We start from the raw sequence: 19553 nt of genomic DNA on the forward strand, positions 1-19553 counted from the left end.
ATCCGGAGCGGAGTTCTCACGAAGAGGACGCGTTCGATGGAAATAAAATGCTTTTCTTGGCTACATTTGTAAATCAGCGTTAGTGGCACCTGGTTATAACCGAGATAACTTGCATGAGGAAGTCTAATGTGAAGAAAACAACGGTAGATTCTCCATAGTATATCGTGTTCATTATTGACGCCACAGATATGAATGACCAAGCTCTTAAAAGAAACGAAACGAAAAGCACATACGGAAGTAGCATGCCAGCAGAGCGGTCAGAAATTTCGGGTTAAAGAAGGTAAATTACTCAAAAAACAGCTAATGGCACAGAACGTCAAAGGGTACGCCTTTTCATATCGCCTGTCTGAAGACCTTTTCTACTGCGCCGGTTTTTAGTAGAGTGTGAAAGTGAATGGGTTGCGTTGCATCAGATCACATGTTAATAGCGCCATGCCAGTAAAAAATAGATATTTCTTCTTAAAGCAGGAGTAAACGTTGCAGTAAATTCCTTAATAATTCAGCCATGTATTGCAGAAAAGTAATACGTTATTTAAGAAAAGTAATACGTTTTCGTGAATACTCTGATAACAACCGCTAAATACGCACGCCTTGAAAAATCACCTTCAGTGCTCATGGCACTCTGTCATGGCTTCTGGACGATCGGAAATCTGAGTTCTATAAGTCTTTCAAAGCTCCGCAGCTTCAGTAGCAAGACTCATCGACTCTAAATTAGACATTGGTGATGTGCCAACTTCTGATAGTTATTGCGATAGTTAAGAATCAATACGCCGCACATCATTGATGACAATCAGTGTATACAATTATGGAGCACGCCCCACTCTTGCCAAATGTCATGTTCTTCCTTGACTAAAACTTTTCGAGACGGGGGTGCTAGCTCTATATAGTAGCTCCTGTGAACGCGAGAAATTTTAAACGAATGAAAACTGGAGTATATGTTCATAGATATAAGAAAAATTGGGAAAGAAAACAGTGAGCAGTGTGCGACGCGCGCTGCACGCATGTGCGATCGGTGAAATACATCCGGCTTCATGTTTATCCCTCTTTCTCATCTTATGACTGCTGTTATTTTCTCGCTGGTTGTACAGGGCAGCACTGACATTCGGCTACTTACTTCTCATAAGAAGAGAAAAAGTTGCGAAAAGAACAATCCAATGAACGCTGCGTCTTTCCCCGAAACTATTTTATTTCTTTTCTCTTACATCGATTACGTTAGATCGATTACGTTAATACGAACCCTTGAACTTATGCGCGCATTACTTACAATATACAATAACAGTGAACCTTCAGAGTGCGATGCTTGTAATGGTGTAGAGCAAAGCTTACGGCGACTGACATGAATACTTTAGTGTGAGAAATGGAAGTGCACTTATCACAGTCAATATTTTCAACGACAGAGGAGCGGCATGCGAATATAGATGCGAGCCATAAGAAGCAGCTACAAGCTCCTTGAAGCTCCACGCCATGTTGTGAAGGGAAAAAAAATGGTATGGTTATGGAAAGAGCGCTGCAATCTGATCATGTTGTTCAGATCCTCTTCCAATAAACGATATGCTCAAGACTTGAGTAGTGCCGGCAACTAGGCTGCGACGCTCTTTTTCAACCTCTGAAAGGTCGTCGGGAAAGGAAGCTCGTCGAGTTAAGCTGGTACTAAGACACATAAATATATATATATATATACATATATATATATATATATATATATATATATATATATATATATATATATATATATATATACATATATATATATATATAAGGGAAGGGTAATGAGGGGCTCGTTATAAATATGAGAGAAGCCAGCAGCCACTGAAACCAAGGGACACAGGGGATTTTGTTTTTTAATTAATTTATTTATTTTGTGCTGTTGTTCGAATTAGAATATTACTGAATATGTTATCGCTTCAAGCTACGTGATTAGAAAAGCTGAAGAAAAAACAACCACAGGCCGCCGGTGGGATCCGAACCCACGACCTCCGAATTACGCGTCCGGTGCTCCACCGCTGAGCTACGGCGACGGCTGTCAAATCTTCTGCTTTCGGGGGTATTTATGTTTTTACAAATAACCTAACCTTGAGAGTGTTCATCAGCGCCACCATCACCACCATATATATATATATAGAGAGAGAGCAAACAAGGGAAGGGGTATGAGGGGCTCGTTATAAATATGACAGAAGCCAACAGCCACAGAAACCAAGGGGCACAGGGGATTTTTAATTTTCATTTATTTATTTTGTGGTGTTGATAAATTTAGAATATTACTGACTATGTTATCGCGTAAAGTAATTGATTAGAAAAGCAGAAGAGTTGTGTTGTGTTGTGTTGTGTTGTGTTGGGTTTAATGGCGCATAAGCAGCTAAGGCTATCATGCGCCAAGCTCAAGGTATAGGATATTTCTTTTATGCAGATTTGTGCTGTTATGTGAAAAAATGGTGTACAGGGTATAAAGTTTCTTGTACCGAGTAATAAGAGAGAGAAGAAATTTTAGAACTATCTACAAGTAAAAGCTTTTAAGGAGGCCGGGTAACCTCATCAGCGGTCCTTGGCTAGGCAAGGAAATTGAGGTTCCCAGCTAATCAAATAAAGACCTCAGACTTCTTCTCGAGGATGAGAACAAGGCTGAAGTGTATTATATAAAAAGCGAAATGGTGGATTAAAATTTACAGTTTCTCAAGAAGACCTGCTTCTTTTAAAAAGCTAAAAACACAAGACGGGTTAACAATGGCATTTTCACCTATGAGCAACGCAGGGTGTAAAGGAATGCATTCTTTATAAAACTTAATAAAGTGTTTCTTCAGTAGTTTTCCGATGTATGAACATGAGAGTAAAATATGATTTATTGTGAGCTCGCCTCCACATCTTTCACAGAGTGGTTTGTCTTGTTTCGTTAGTAAGAAATTATGTGTAATGTGTGTGTGACTAATGCGGAGACGACATAAAATTATTTAAAGCGTTGCTGGTGCCTGCAGGTCTTCCATTCTCCCAAGACGGGCTTTACCAAGTGCAGCTTGTTGTTTACCTCGTTGTCCCATGAAGCTTGACATTTCCCTCTAAGTTTATTTTGAACCAGCCTCATGCAGTCCCTATGCGATATGTTTACTTGTTTTATCTCACGATTGCGGGCAAGTGCGGCACATGCATCAGCTCTCTCGTTTCCGCTGATTCCCACGTGACTAGGAACCCAGCAGAACTTTATTGTACGTTCTTGTGTGTGAGCTTTTATCGCATTGTGTATTATGTTTCCTATTATGGGTTCGACTGCATTCTTGGGGTTTATTGCTGTAATTACGCTGAGGGAGTCAGCGTAGATAACACTGTTCTTTATGTTTTTCTTCATTATGTGATCTACAGCTATAGCAATGGCGAAGCATTCTGCTGTGAAAATTGAAGCGCACTGGGGCAGCCTGACTACTTTCTCCCATTTACCTTGTACTATCGAACTCCCTACATATAGTGCTGTTTTGGAACCATCCGTGTAGAAATCGGCATAATTATTGTATTTTTCTCGTACTGCACAAAACTCTTGCTAGATGTACTCCTGTGGGGTTTGTCTTTTGTGAATGTGTGTTAGGGCCAAATCGCATACATCAGGAAACGTGCGCCAAGGTGGCAACGGATCAGGTCTCCGTGCAACATCGGGAAGTGCGTCTAGTATATTTATTTCTTGACATTTTTCCTCGAAGCGGAGCAGGAGTGGTCTGACAGCTTGAGGTTTATTGGTAAAGAGTATTCTGGATGGGCATTTAGTAACTATGGGGCAACACAGATGTTTGGGCAACGACCTTGTTTTAAGTACATAAGCACAGGTAAGCATTGTTCTCCTTATGTTGAGGGGTGGCTCATTTGCTTCTACATGAAGACTATTTACAGGGGATGTTCTGTACGCCCCAGTTGCGAGGCGCAAACCAAGGTTCTGTACTGGGTCTAGCTTTTTAAGGTACGATGGCCTCGCAGACCCGTATACTATAGTCTAAGGACGAGCGCACTACTGACCGATAGATGTGCAATAGGCACATCCTATCAGAACCCCAGCGTTTTCGTGACAGCACTTTAAGTATATTCAGGGATTTGGTTGCTTTCTTTTTTAGAGTGCTTATGTGCGGTAGGAACGTGAGCTTTTAGTCGAAAGTTAGGCCTAAAAATTTGTGTTCTTGTTTTACTGGAAGTACGGCTCCATTTAAGCGGAGGGTGGTATCAATCTGCAGTCCTCTTTGGAGTGAAAGAAGAACGGCAACTGTTTTTTGCGGGGAAAACCTAAAACCATTTCTGTCAGCCCAGATTGCTAATTTGTTTATGGTAAGCTGTATTTGTCTCGCACAAGTTGATAAGCTAGATGATGTGCACGAAATCTGGAGGTCATCGACGTAGACTGAGTACATAATGGACTGGGGAATTATTTTGGATAAAGAATTCATCTTTACAATGAACAATGTAGTACTTAAAATGCATCCCTGAGGCACACCATTCTCCTGGATGAAATTCTTCGAGAGGGTAGAACCGAGACGAACTTGGAATGAACGGTTCGACACAAAGCCGCTTAAACATTTTAGCATTCTCCCGCGGATGCCAAGCTCTGCCAAGTCACGAAGAATCCCGCTTGTTCCTGTGTATTCTTCGTCTCGTCCCCGTTTGTTCGCGCTGTTTTTTTGCATAAAGAATCCCGAACCTCCATGTTGTGCCATATGCCTTCTCCATATCGAAGAAGACAGCAAGGCAGTGCTGTCTGTGTATAAACGCCTCTCGGACCGTGTTTTCCAGGCGGACGAGATGGTCAATTGTGGAGCATGCTTTTCTAAAACCACACTGGTGGACATCAAGAAGCTCACGCAATTCTAAAATAAACATTAACCTAATATTGAGAACACTTTCAAAAGATTTGGCTAGACAGCTTGTAAGAGTTATAGGCCTGTAACTGCCAGGGGAGGTTGGTGGTTTTCCTGATTTTAGGAATGGAACAATAATAGCTTTTTTCCAAGCTGCTGGTATTTTTGTTTCCACCCATATTTTGTTAAAAATTGTAGGAGAACTTCTACAGAGGGTCCAGATAGATGAGACAGCATTTCATAATGAATTTCATCAGGACCTAGTGCAGTTTGTTTACCTATTGACAGTACTCTCTGAATTTCCTTGAAGTATAATCAAATTATTGTAGGGTTCCTTTGTGCTGCCTGCCGTAGGGAGCCTTTGTTTTTCTATTGTGTTTTTGTATGCTAAGAATGACTGTGTGTAGTGTGACGAACTAGAAACTGTTGAAAAATGTTGACACATAATGTCTGCTTGTTCTTTAATGCTCGTCTGCACAGAGGGGTCTGTTAGAAGAGAAACTGTGAATGGGGAGTAGCTGCCATTTATTTTTCTAACATGCTCCCACATTTTTTTTTATGTTATTGTGCTGTTTATGGAGGACACGTAACTTTGCCAAGAAGTTTTTTCAGCGTTACGACGTATATATCGGGCTTTAGCTTTTGCCTTTTTGAAACTTATGAGATTCTCGTGACTTGGATACCTTCGAAAGACGCCCCAGGCTTTATTTTGATGGTTTTTCGCTATCCTACATTCTTGTGCCCACCAAACCTTGCGGTTTTGGCGCACTACTCCTGTGGACTGGGGAATAGCTAGGCGTGCGGCATCGATGATACACTTCGTGAGATTTTCATTTAGTTCGTCTACGCTAAGTGTGTCTGCGAAAATGCTTTGTAAACAGGCTTTTTCGCTGAATAATGCCCAGTCAGCTAAATGGAGCTTCCATCGTCGTGGTTTAGTTGGGAGGATGGCAGGTGAGGATGACAGGCTAATAAAAACTGGTAGGTGATCACTCCCATGCGAGTTGTCTAAAACATCCCATTTAAAATCGTTAAAAACAGATGGCGAACTAAAAGACAAGTCTAAACAGCTCATTCTGCCAGACGTTGGGGAATAGTACGTAGCCTTTTCTGTATTTAAAAGACATATATTATTTGTGAGAATAAAATCTTCGATCATCTGACCCCTAGCGTCACAGCGTTCGCTGCCCCAAAAAGGGGAGTGAGCGTTAAAATCCCCGACTACTAGATATGGTTCTGGCAGTTCATTGATGAGTTCATGTAGGTCACGGACTGTTAATGTTATATGGGGAGGAAGATATACAGAACAGATAGTTATGGTTTTGTAGCTGGCAATGCTGACCGCAACTGCCTCCAGTTTTGTTTTGAGTCTGATCTCTTGAGCAGGGACGCCGCTCTGAACGACAATCGCTACGCCTCCTGAGAGTTTATTTGCCTGCTCGCGATCTCGTCTAAATGTGTTATAATGTTTCAGGATATTCATGTGTTGTGGACCAAGATTTGTTTCTTGTAGACATAAAGCTACAGGCAACATTGACGCTAAAATATCTGTTATATCATTGTAATTCTTCAACAGTCATCTACAATTCCACTGAACTAGAAAAGCCATGTTTATGTTTGGGGTAGGAACGATAAAAGGGTTTACTTATTTTCTGGGCCCGTTATGAGGGCCCTGTCCTTCTTCCGCTCAAGAGAGCTGTTCCGCCGCTGTAAAGCAGGCGGGCTGGGGGTTAGATCCATCACCTCGTCAGAGGTGCTAGAAGACCGCGGTGAAGCCGCGGGTGTGTGGGTTTCAGGCCTCCCCCGACGGGGGGAAGCCCTGCGGGATGCCGGCCCATGGACCGGCGCTCCCTGCTTTGAAGATGGCAGGGCAGCCTTCGCTGTCCCTGCCTGGGGCGTGGATGGCCCTGCCCTAGGCTCGGTGAAAGTGGCCGCAGCAGGTGCCGGAGTGCTGTCTGGTGCTACGCCCCTGCGCACCACATCAGCGAAGTTGGATTTTGCTGTGAAAGAGAAAGTGTTCGTGAGTGCGAATCGCTTTCTTGCTTCTCGAAATGATATATTTTCCTTTGTCTTTATGGTAATTATTTCCTTCTCCTTCTTCCAGGACGGACATGCCCTCGAGTACGCAGCATGGTCGCCTTCAAAGTTAGCGCAGCGTAGAGCTGCGTCACATTCCTCAGAATGGTGGTCCTTTGACGCGCATTTCGCGCAAGTATTGCGGCCGCGGCAACTCTGTGATCCGTGGCCAAACTGCTGACAATTGAAGCACCTTCGGGGGTTAGGGATGTAGTGCCTTACATTTACTTTAAGGTATCCAACGTCGATGCTTCCAGGCAATGTGCATGTGTTGAAAGTCAGGACCAGGTGTTTGGTATCTACTTCTTTGTTGTCCTTGCGGATTTTGATTCGGTACACATCAATGACGTTTTGGTCGGAAAGGCCTTCCAGCATTTCTTTCTCTGTGAGATGTAGAAAATCATTTTCTGAGATGACGCCACGGACAGTGTTGAGGGATCGGTGTGCAGTGATGGAGACAGGTGTGTCCCCAATAGACACTATGTTACAGAGTTTAGTGGTTTGGACATTGTCTCGGAGTTCCAGCAATAAATCGCCACTGGTCATTTTTGACACCTTGTAGCCGGGGCCCAAAGCTTCTGTTAAGCATTTCGATACCATGAATGGAGATAGAATTCTGGCCTGTTTATCTTGAACTTCACTTTGGATGACATGAAATTTGGCGAATGTTGCTTTCTTTTCCGAAAAAAAGTTATCTGCTTCGTTCCGCCCTCTTTTGAGAGAGCGATCAGGTTTTGAAAGGGGGGGGGGGAGCCATAAAAAATTCAGGTTCTTCGGTCATGGTGCCAGCCACCCACCATGGAGCCCAACAAGGGGACGGGACAGGAACATGCAAGCAAGTGCTGCCCACGCCAGCTGTACACCTTAACTATAACCTAATATGACTCAACTCAGGGTAGTTGGTCACACACGGTTAACCCTAGCCGCCTATGAAAAGTGAAAAAACTAAGAAGAGAGGAGGAGACAGGAGAGTTGTAAGAAAGAGATAGGAAAGTTAAAGATGGAGAGGAGAACAGGAAAAGGCGACTGCCGATTTCCCCCGGTCGGGTCAGGCCGGAGGTGCCGTCTACAGGAAGCTGGGGCCAAAGTGGTGAGTTGCCTCCGCCGAGGGACCTTAATGGTCCAAACGCTCGGCATTGGCTCAACCACCAGGATCCCATTTTCCCCGGACACGGCGATGCCACGCACGGCTAAGCGCGGGTGCTCGGGTCCGTGGTGGCACACTGCTCACCACCATCCCCCTGCGGGGATGTCCCTGCGGATGCTCAGGCTCCCGTGGTGTCGCAACTCACCATCGTCTGCATGAATCAGACGCCCCTGCGGGGAAAAAGCAGAAGAAAAAACAACCACATGCCGCCGGTGGAATGTGGTTGTTTTTTCTTCTGGTTTTCTAATCAATTAGCTTTAAGCGATATTCAGTAATATTCTAAATTGATCAACACAAAATAAATAAGGAAATTAAAAATCCCCTGTTCCCCGTGGTTTCTGTGGCTGTTGGCTTCTGTCATATTATATATATATTCTAAATTGATCAACACCACAAAATAAATAAATTAATTTTAAAAAAAATCCCCTGTGCCTCTTGGTTTCTGTGGCTGTTGGCTTCTGTCATATTTATAACGAGCCCCTCATGCCCCTTCCCTTGTTTGCTTAATTGCTTAGCGAGGGCCTCGGTTCCGGCAGCCTTGACGCCATAGGAAGCATAAGAGGGTCTTCACGCAGCTTCCACCCTCTCCGTTCGATGACGTTCTACGTCACACCTGCGGTAACTCAGGACGTTCTACGTCCGCCGCTTATGAACGTGGGTGACGCTGATGAACACTGTCAAGGTTAGGTTACTTGTAAACATAAATACCCCCGAAAGCAGAAGATTTGACAGCCGTCGCCGTAGCTCAGAGGTAGAGCACCGGACGCGTAATTCGGAGGTCGTGGGTTCGGATCCCACCGGCGGCATGCGGTTGTTTTTTCTTCTGCTTTCTAATCAATTAGCTTTAAGCGATAACATATTTAGTAATATTCTAAATTGATCAACACCACAAAATAAATAAATTAATTTAAAAAAAAATCCCCTGTGCCCCTTGGTTTCTGTGGCTGTTGGCTTCTGTCATATATATAGGAAGAGAGAGGAATAAAGTTCAAATAGTACGACCTCGATCACATTCCCAGGCTGGTTTAACGTCATTCGCTTCGCATATTAAATGATGTTCCTTTTAAGGTCAGGCCGAAGCCCCTATGTAATGTAGCCCATGTAAGTGTAATTGATATCTATACGCTTAGCTCTGAAGACGCCCACTGGCCCCGGTAGACGTCCCTTATGCTATGATTCTGAGCGGCAACGAAGCTATTAGAGATGGCATCTATAATGTGAAATTATGCCTCTTTGACCACAGCAATATAATCTGAATGCAACCAAATCATCTTTCACACCCATTATCATTTTTCTTCCGCTTACGCTGTATCATCCAATTTTCTTCCATGGTGACCTGACGTCCACAAACTGCAAAAATCGTTTAAGAAAGTTAAAAGCGTGATTGATATCCCTTTACTTCATGAGTCATGGTCATGCTCCCGTATTCAAATTCCTTGTACCAAACAATCATGGCTGTGCGCCAGGCTTCATGGTAGCTTTTCTGAGGAGTTCTTCAGCGCGTTCTTAACATATTTATTTATTTATTTATTTATTTATTTATTTATTTATTGGTACATACTGTCCATCCCATATGGGATTATAACAGGAAGGGCATAAGTTGAACAGTCTAATAAATAAGCGCAATAAGGCAAGCAAGCATAACACAATGGTAAACACTCAGCGTTGTGAGGGTAAGATGTTTAACAAGAACTCAAGAATAGAAGTAAAGAGGTATAAACTTTCAAATGGACGGAACGGAGAACAGTAATCATGGAACAGAGAACAGACACTGGAAGCCAATGAATCAATATTTTAAAAAATAATAGGCGAAAATGGAAGGTAATGCAACGGAAGAACATGTAGAAATGCGCACACAATGAACACGATCTGTGCCTGACTGGAAGGCGGGTACATATGCAAAAGTACGTAAAGCATTTATTCCGTACCCAGTTGGTGTGCAACGAAGGCTACAAAAGTATTTAATGATGAGCAGCTTGTGATGTTTGGGTCAAGGGTATTCCATTCGCGTATGGTTAGTGGGAAGAATGAGTGTTTAAAGCAGTCGGTCCGAAAAGTGTACTCGTTTAAAGTATGAGAGTGCTTATGGCGTGTGGGCCTGGTATCTGTAAAGGATAAATATTTAGAAGTGTCAATATGCAGCTGGTTATTGAGCAACTGGTGCATGAATCTAAGACGTGCTAGTTTGGCTCTCTTCTGCAAGGTAAGCATACCAGCTTTATGGAGTAGGTCAGTTGGTGAGTCAGTTTGGCTATATTTATTAAAAATGAATCTGATTGCCTTCCTTTGTACTTGTTCTAGTTTACTTACATGTTGTTTAGTAGACGGAAACCAGTCAATATTAAAGTATTCAAGAATTGGCCTTACAAGGGTATTATAGGCTAATAGTTCTGTCTCTGATGGTGCTAGTTTGAGGCGCCTTCTCAAGAAGAAGAGTCTTTTTAGAGACTTAGATGTAATGTGAGTTTTATGGGAGCTCCATATAAGGTCATGGGATATGATTACACCGAGGTATTTGTGTTCCACGACTTGGGGGAGTAGGATATTATTAATGACATACTGAGATGCTGATTTTTGTATTTTCCTGGTTATTGATAACGCGGCGGATTTTTTTACGTTTAGGTTGATTTGCCAATCGTTACACCATTTATTTACTGCTTCAAGGTCGTCGTTCAGAGCTACATTGTCTGCGGCGGAACTGATCTCGCGGTATATTATGCAATCGTCGGCAAAGAGCCTGAAGTTAGAACAAATATTTGATGGTAAGTCATTAATGAAGATGAGGAACAAGACAAGGGCTAATACGCAACCTTGTGGCACTCCGGATGTTACAGGCACTAAGTTCGAGTTTTCCAGGCTACGCGAGACGTATTGTGATCTGTTTGTTAAATAGTCTTTGATCCAAGTAACTATGGGGCTATTACCTAATGCAGATTCCAGCTTCATTATTAGTTTACGATGGGATACGCGGTCAAATGCTTTCGAAAAATTTAATAGTAATAGGTCTATTTGTCTTTGCTTATCGATACTGGAGGATAAATCATGCACTAATTCAATTAGCTGCGTAGTTGTGGACAACCCCCTTCGAAATCCATGCTGTAATGGTGATAAGATGTGTTCCCGTTCCAGGTATGTCTTATATGTTTTAGGATGATGTGTTCCAGGAGTTTACAAGTCATGGAAGTGAGTGAGATGGGCCTGTAGTTTGCGACATCATCCTTGTTTCCGGATTTGTGTATCGGTATGATTTTTGCAATTTTCCACTGATTCGGAAGAGCACAGGATGACAATGATTTCTTAAAGATTATGCATAGATATTTGGCTTTCCATTCGGCATATCTCTTAAGAAATGAGTTCGGCAGGTTGTCTGGGCTAGTCCTTTCTTTGTGTCTAAAGCAAGTAATAAATTTAGTATTCCTGACTCGGTCACAGTGAGTGGTTCTAGCGGCTTTTCGTTGCTGTAGTTTAGGTGTGTAGCAAAACCGTTATCTTTAGTAAAAATTGATTGAAAGTAGTTGTTTAGGGATGTGGCAGTAATATGGTGCACTTCTCTTCAGCCTTCAGGTTCACTCTTTTTAGGATTTATATAATCCCAGACTTTCCGGGGTGCGTGTTCCAAAACTTTAGGAAGGGTTTTTGCAAAGTAGTTAGTTCTGGCTGCTTTGATTTTTGATTTCATTGTTTGGATGGCTATTGTAGGTTGATTTTTGGCTTGTGGATTTGACTTCAATTGCTTTCGCAGTCTTTTCACCTTCCTCTTGGCGTGAATGATGTCCCGCGTAATCCATGGATTTTGTTTCTTTGTTTTAGTCGGAACAAAACATTGAATGCAGTGCAATACAAAGGTTTTGAACCTAAGCCATAACATTTCAATATCTGTTGAAGCGTTGGAAGAAAAAACCTCGAAATGTGAGAATTCAAAATTCAGGTGATCTAGAATACTGGTGTCGTCTGCGTTACAAAAATCAGGGTACATAATTTGCGTTTGAGACGAGATTACGGCATCATGGACGGGAACATTGCATAAAACCAATTTGTGATCAGATATCCATTAGGGTTTCAGTTTGAGCTTTGTCAGTAGGAAAATGATCGCTGAGAAATATTAAGTCAAGGACATTAGATGCGATTCCCTGTGATCGTGTGGGTTGATTTACTACTTGTGATAGGTTGAAGTTGAGCATGAAATCAATAATAATTTCTGAGGAAGGAGAATTAAACTCTAACGTCTGCCAGTTGATGTCAGGGAGATTGAAATCACCGAGTAGTATTAGTCTGGACCCAAAAGCATAGCGACGCATGTAATTATATAGAGACCACATAAAGCCACGATCGGCTGTAGGGCTGCGGTCAACACATCCAACGGTAATGCTACGTGAGCCAAAGATTAGTTTGCAAAATAACGCCTCGACGTTTTCGACGTCCGGCAAGACTGTGTATGGTATTTTATTTTTGATGAAGATAGCCGCTCCACCCCCACGTGTTGTTCTATCTTTTCGTATGACAGACTACGTAGGTGGCGTAATCTCAGCGTTCCGGACATCGCATGATAGCCACGTTTCGGTTACGGCCACAAAATCAGGTTACAGGCACAGAAGCAACGATTCCAGTAAGTCTGTCTTGTTTATAATACTGCGGGCATTTATGTTTCGGGAGCTTATTTGGGACGGTTCGCTTGGCGACGGGTGCGCGACGCCGGTTCATCTGCCTGTCCGTTTTTTTCGCTGGGGGGTGAATCAGGCTCCTGTGGAACCTGTGAATTTGTTTCAATGAGTACTTTATCGTTTGTTGTGTCATCCCAACGGTAAAGGTTTCCGTTTATGCGCATTTTATCGTATACCAAATTTACTTTGTCTCCACTATCCTTATTTGGTTTTGCACACTGCCATAGTTTCCTCCCGATATCGCGTACCCGTACCGAGTGCTCTTCGCCAATTGAAAAGTCACTCTCTTTTAGTTTGTAGCAATTTTTCAGCTCTCGGGCTTTATCCCGGAAGTTCAGGAGTTTCATTACTATTGGTCTGCTCTTTTTCTTTCCCGGCTTTCCTAGTCCGTGTATCCTTTCGATTGTTACAGGTTTAATTTTTAGGAGCTTGTTAAAGATGTTTTGGTTCACTAATTTATCAAGAGAGTCGTCGCTCTCTTCAGAATCCTCCGGTACACCGCAAACTATCAAATTTTTCCTTCTAGAGTGATTTTCTAAATCGTCAAGTTTCAATTCAAGGTCTGAAACCACCCCCTGCAGGCTAGCCACCTCATTCAAACAGCGCGAGATCTTGTTATGGAGGATAGCAAGATTTTCTAATTTTTCGTCTATGGAAGTTAGACGTTTCTCCTTGATTTCTTTGAGGTCCGTCGCTATTTCTTGAAGTTGTTTCATCACTCGGGCCATGTCGGAGCCAGGGTTTGACTCGATGTCTCCAGCCAACAGAAGTTGTTTTCGTGCATAAGATGCCAAATCATACAGCAAAGGACACAGCAGCCTTGGGCACGGCAGCACTACCAAGAATGGATCATCTGAGCGAATACATTTGCCAAATTTTTTCCTCGCCTGCAAAAAGTAGACGAGCGGATTATCGTACCGCATGCTTGCAGTGCCGCCGCGCCCAATGGTGCCATGATGCCTGTGGTGTCCTTTTATACGCGTCCGGTTTGCCGCCAGGGGTGCGCCGAATTCTGAGTCTGCGCTCTGTGTTCCAGGAGATGGGTAGCCATGGTTGATGCCGCGGCAGTCCAGCTTTGGTATAGCCGTCAGCACGTGGTGTACACATTCATCGAAGAGTCGAGTTAACGATGATTGCGCCGCATAGTCTTGCGGTCCGTAGGTTGCTGGCACCAGCAACAAGGTGACAGCTATCTGCAAAAACTAGACGAGCGGATTATCGTACCGCATGCTTGCAGTGCCGCCGCACCCAATGGTGCCGTGATGCCTGTGGTGTCCTTTTATACGCATCCGGTTTGGCGCCAGGGGTGCGCCGAATTCTGAGTCTGCGCTCTGTGTTCCAGGAGATGGGTAGCCATGGTTGATACCGCGGCAGTCCAGCTTTGGTAAAGCCGTCAGCACGTGGTGTACACATTCATCGAAGAGTCGAGTTAACGATGATTGTGCCGCATAGTCTTGCGGTCCGTAGGTTGCTGGCACCAGCAACAAGGTGACAGCTATCTGCAAAAACTAGACGAGCGGATTATCGTACCGCATGCTTGCAGTGCCGCCGCACCCAATGGTGCCGTGATGCCTGTGGTGTTCTTTTATACGCGTCCGGTTTGCCGCCAGGGGTGCGCCGGATTCTGAGTCTGCGCTCTGTGTTCCAGGAGATGGGTCGCCATGGTTGATGCCGCGGCAGTCCAGCTTTGGTAAAGCCGTCAGCACGTGGTGTTCACATTCATTGAAGAGTCGAGTTAAAGGGACCCTGAAATGGTTTCTTCAATCATATTTTATTGCAACAACTCTGTAGAGGTGGTCTCTGCGAGTATTCTAGTCTGATTCAGAAAGCTGCGCGTGGAACCAATAATTTACAAACAATTTTTCAAACTTGCCGCTCACAGCCGATTAGGGCGACACCTCACCGCGCGTTTTTACCCGCCCCTACCACTTGACGTAAACTGGGCAGCCTTGGCCATGGACTGGGCGACCCTTCTCATTGGCTCTGCCAATTGACGTCACGCGCAATTTTTGCAACATTTCATTTGAAACTGAGCACTGATGCTCCTTGAAATATTTTTTTATTGATTGCTTATTATTTTTAAAAAACATACGTATACAGAGGTAAGAATCTAGCGCATTTCTTGAAATTAATGTGGTACTTCCGGTAAAGAAGGAAATCCGTCTGCTCACAAAAGCATGTGTTTTCGTCAAATCTCGGCGCCCGCCTTTGCGAGTTTCCTAGCTGCGCCGACGAGTCGCTGCTATAGTGTACTAGAATTATATATATCGCTGCTGTCGTCGCCCTGTGGGTCTCGGTATGGCGTGTACTGAAAGGCTCGAAGCCCATCTCAGCGGTGGCTGCACGCAGCCGCGCTTCGAGCTCCGGATCCATGCTGTTCGAGCAGCAATCAGGAGACAGATGTGCGAAAACTTGGACGGCGCGGCACCGATCGTCATCAGAAAGACTGCCAGCTATACTCGAGCAGCGACAAAGCATGCCTGCTTATGTTGGGAGCTTTCGGCAACGGCACCGCTCGCGGGCTCTCCGAGCGACGAGCTCTGCTGCTGCCTGGCTGTCGTGGTCGTCGCTAGGCCTATAGCTCGTTTCGCGTCGAAGAGGCAGCGGCCGGCGCTTCGGAAGTCGCCTGAGCTATAATAAAAGGTTTACTCTACACATTGCTTTACAGTCAACAGCATCATCTCACAATAAAGTAATAGTATGGTCACTTTCCGCGACGCCTTCAGCCGCGAAGCGAGCGGGATCCAGGCGAGCCGGACCCCAACGTCAGGCCAGCGGCAGCTGCAAGGCGGTTGTGGCCAGAAATTTGCTCGTATCACAGTTGTTACCTTTACCAGCAGCTCAGTATTGGTCAGCGATCCTCAAAAATGACACATTTTTCACATTTCTTGGCCTAGGGTTTATTATTTACGTCAAGAACACTCTTTAGCTCATTTTTTATGACGCCGGCAAACCTGATTCAGGCCGGTCGGCCGGCCGGCATGCTCGGCGTACTTGACATTCGCACAAGGAAATACAAAACAGCCATTCTACCAGACATGATGCTTTCTAGATTCGAGCAACGACAACATGTCTGTTAAAAAGTGGATCCTTTCGGCAACGACACCGACTGCGGCAACGCCGGGCGACGAACTGCGCGCTGGTCCCAGGCTGCCCTAGTCGTCGCTAGGCCTAATGGTTTCGCATCGCTGACGGCGCTTCGGAAGTCGCTTGCGCTCTATCAAAAGGCCTACTCTTCACATCGCTTTACTGCGAACTCGTCCCATACTAGAATATATATTCGATTTCCACGACGCCTTCAGCAACGGAGCTAGCAGGCGGCAGGCGAAGCGCCGCAGCAGCGCCAAAGCGGCTATGGGATGAAATTTGCTAGTATCGCATTCATCACTTGTACGATCAGCTCGGTATTGGCCAACGACCGTCAGAAGTGATGCATTTTTGACATGCATCTATCCCAGGGCTTGCTATAAACGTGAACAAACAATACTAGCGCGTTTTTCACTCGCCGGCGGCCGGCGTCAAGGCTAGCAGGCCGGCCCGGCGTGGCTCGGCCCCGAGCGCCCTGAGAAGTGCGCTGTACGTCATCACGACGCTGCCGCTTTCCGCGCTCGCTTTGGCTCCCGCTTCCCGTCGTTGCGTCTGCCGCGCGCGGCTCGTCGTTGACATCTAGCAAGTTGCACGCAGGCGACGAGCTGCGATCGGACGTTGCGACGCCGTTCGCAACAGCGCACCGCAGTGAATCGCACTCACTTTCGCACATGTGTCTGCGACCACCGGAAGTAAACAAGCAGAGCGCCATTGCCTGACGTATGCATGGGCGGAGCATCGGCCCGTCTTTTTTTTTTTTCGGAGCGAGCCCCTCGTGTATGAGTTGAAAGGGGTATGTGGGGGAGAGGAGGAACATCATTTTTAATCGGCGATATCTTCGGTGTTGATGGAGTTCGCTTAAAAATTTTTGCGGTGCGGCGACAAGTGATGGAATACCGATCTCTCGTGGGCTTTTGCTAACCTTGGCAAAGAGCTTTTCAGGGTCCCTTTAACGATGATTGTGTCGCATAGTCTTGCGGTCCGTAGGTTGCTGGCACCAGCAGCAAGGTGACAGCTATCTGCAAAAAGTAGACGAGTGGATTATCGTACCGCATGCTTGCAGTGCCGCCGAGCCCAATCTACCTTCATTAAAACAGCGAAGCGGCAATTTGTTTCAGTATGTTAGCATCCAAACTGGTTAGAACCTGTTTCACATCACTCCGAACGTCCCAAGAGCGCACCACCGCGCTCCAAGAAACGGCCTGACTGCAACTAGGGGTTTATCTGCTCTAGGAGTTTTAGGACTGCGCAACTGCTAAGATGATGACTGATGCTCATAAAGCGTTAGCATTATAACTCCCATCGTGAAGAAAAAGTGTCCGGCGTCGAGCAGTGAAGTGCTCAGTACTCTTTCCACCTGCCATGGAGAAGGAACATCCCACTTTCCACTTGTAGAATAGAGATAAGGTAAGAAGTAGAAGAAATCAATTAAAAGCAAGGAGAATGACTAATACTAACGCACTGTCATTGAATAATGATAATTAAGCACCCCCGTAATTTTTTCTGTCCTAGTGCCCCCTCGATTATATTTGATCAGCTTCAACTAGAGTTCTAAAGCGCAAGTAACCGGCTCATCTTCACTCCGCGATCACGTATACAATAAGAAATCAGTAAATAAAATCGTCTTATGAGCCGTGGGCGACAATATACCGGGAAGCAATTTAACATGCAACCATCTTTCACAAACTATAGTCTGTTAACAGCCATCGCTTCGCTCTTTTAGAATTCCAAAGAATCGGAACGTTCAAAGCAGAAGGGAAACAATCCTCGAATGCTACCCGGTTCACGTGGCTAATTTCTCAGTGTTTTCATTTCTCCAACTTTGAAGTTGGCCTCTTTAGAGTAAACATCGACTTCTCGAGCCGTGCCAAACGTTTGCTTCGTTTTTTATTCAATTTTTGTGTTCAGAACGTGAACATTGCCCAGAAATCTTCCGACTTGGGAATCGAATTAGAAAAACTTCGATACTACAACCAAAAGCTATGATACTACAACTTTCACCCACTCAACCTTGAAGAAGGTACTGGGTCGACGCCGAAATGTCGGTTCTCTAATCAGCCTTTGCTCGGAGTATCATAGTTTTTCTGTATAATATTGGTGTTCTTATCACATAATCCCTATCGGGCTCCTCCTTTATGACTACAGGTCAATCGGGGGTGTGGTATGCTAAAAGACAACGCGCTTGATTAAAGCACATACGGACGGTGTGTACTGTTGTCGGTTTGGGAAGAAATCTTCAACGGACAATAAGGGCAAGCTATCGACGGAGCACCACGTTCTTATCACAAGGAGGCAACTTTCACCGAAATGATATTCTGGATATTCTCCCAGTCTTTTGCTTTTATAATTAAAGGCCGATCTTAGACTATATATTTTGTTTCTAAAAACCAACACAACTATCACAATCACTTTTGCGAAGAAAAAGAAAGCCTTTTAGTTCGACAGGGAATGCATAGAAAAAATTGTACATCCCTACACCCCTTAGTAAAACACGTTGCGGAGCTAGTTGGTTATGCATTTTATTTCGTTAAAATTTAAGCAGCGCTAACTTTTAGGACGAATACACAGAGGACATGACAGGACGGGCGCTGACCCCAACTATGTTGGAGTCAGCGCCCGTCCTGTCATGTCCTCTGTGTATTCGTCCTAAAAGTTAGCGCTGCTCAAATTTTTTAACGAAAGAAAATCCCTACACCCCGCATGCGTTACAATAAGTACTATATTATTTGCTAAACGGGCTGTCCACAAAGTTTTTTTTTTCCCGTACAAGCACTCTAACAGGTGTATCAGTGTTTTCTGCCGCAAGAGTGTACTCCAGCCCTGAATGTTGAACTTTATGCTGTTTCTTGTTACCTGATGTGAAGTACGCTACAGTCCTCTTCACGCGCAAAGAGGTTGTTTGTTTCTTGCGTTTATATGTACCCCTCAGGCCATTCTTCTGATGTACTCATCTGTTTGTAGAAGTGCCCGTTGCCTTCAGTTCCGCTGAATTGCCACGTCCATCTTGGGTGCCAGGTAATTCGTTATATTGTCGAGCTGTTTCTACAGCTTTTTGTCCTGATTTACTCTCTGCAAAAAAAAAAACATACTGAAAACGGAACTCATCTGCTAGAAAATATCAAAACGTGGATAAAGGTGTCGCCATCGCAAGCGAATTTCGAAGCTAAACTGGTCGTGTCGCCAGCGGTTTTTTGGTGCTGGTCCCAGAGGCAGAAATTTTCTAAAATACAAATTTTTTGGCCATAAATGCGTCGTTCGCTGTGTATTTTGTGTCTTTTAATCAGAGGCCCGAAAGAGGCATTGTTTTGTTCGGCTGTTCATGTTCAATAATAGCTAATATTTCCGAACTTGCTGCTTATGTTCCTGAATGCAATGTTTCATACGTTGTTAAAATACGACCGAAGACAGACGTAAAAGCAGAAGCAGCGAATGTGTACAACAAATTCTGTCGAAAAAATTAACCACAGCTATCATCTCAAGGAAATAGGCTCACATCGCGTCGACTTATTCCCGCTGTGGTGGATACCGCCAGCATCGAGTCCCAAGTGGCCGGGAATTTTCAATCCAGTGCCCAGTACTCCAAGCGGAGAAATATTGCGCAATCCGCTTCTTACGCTTCTAGGGGCCGAGTGTAATCGTTGTCGTTTTTCAGGAGTGGAAACTCGCTAATGTTTCTTCCGGGGAAGGCTTGCAAACGGAAAGAAAAAAAAAAAGACAGAAAAGTGATATCTTACTTTTGCGTTCTAGTTTTTCCCCCTT

The 19553-nt window shown here is 44.5% G+C and overlaps 1 protein-coding gene across 1 annotated transcript in view; it reads right to left on the reverse strand.

Annotated features, from left to right (window-relative positions):
* Positions 1 to 6464: 6464 nt before the first annotated feature.
* Positions 6465 to 19553, reverse strand: part of LOC149326626 (uncharacterized) — a 28085-nt gene continuing 14996 nt past the window's right edge. The window contains exons 2-3 of the mRNA XM_089564636.1: positions 13595 to 13872; positions 6465 to 7670 (exon numbers count right to left, since the gene is read on the reverse strand). Of these exons, the coding sequence (XP_089420762.1) occupies positions 6465 to 7670; positions 13595 to 13872 (1484 nt within the window). The remainder of the gene's footprint in view (positions 7671 to 13594; positions 13873 to 19553) is intronic.

Source organism: Amblyomma mixtum, chromosome 10, assembly GCF_055824585.1.
Source record: "Amblyomma mixtum isolate Tamu chromosome 10, ASM5582458v1, whole genome shotgun sequence".
Taxonomy (NCBI): Eukaryota; Metazoa; Arthropoda; class Arachnida; order Ixodida; family Ixodidae; genus Amblyomma; species Amblyomma mixtum.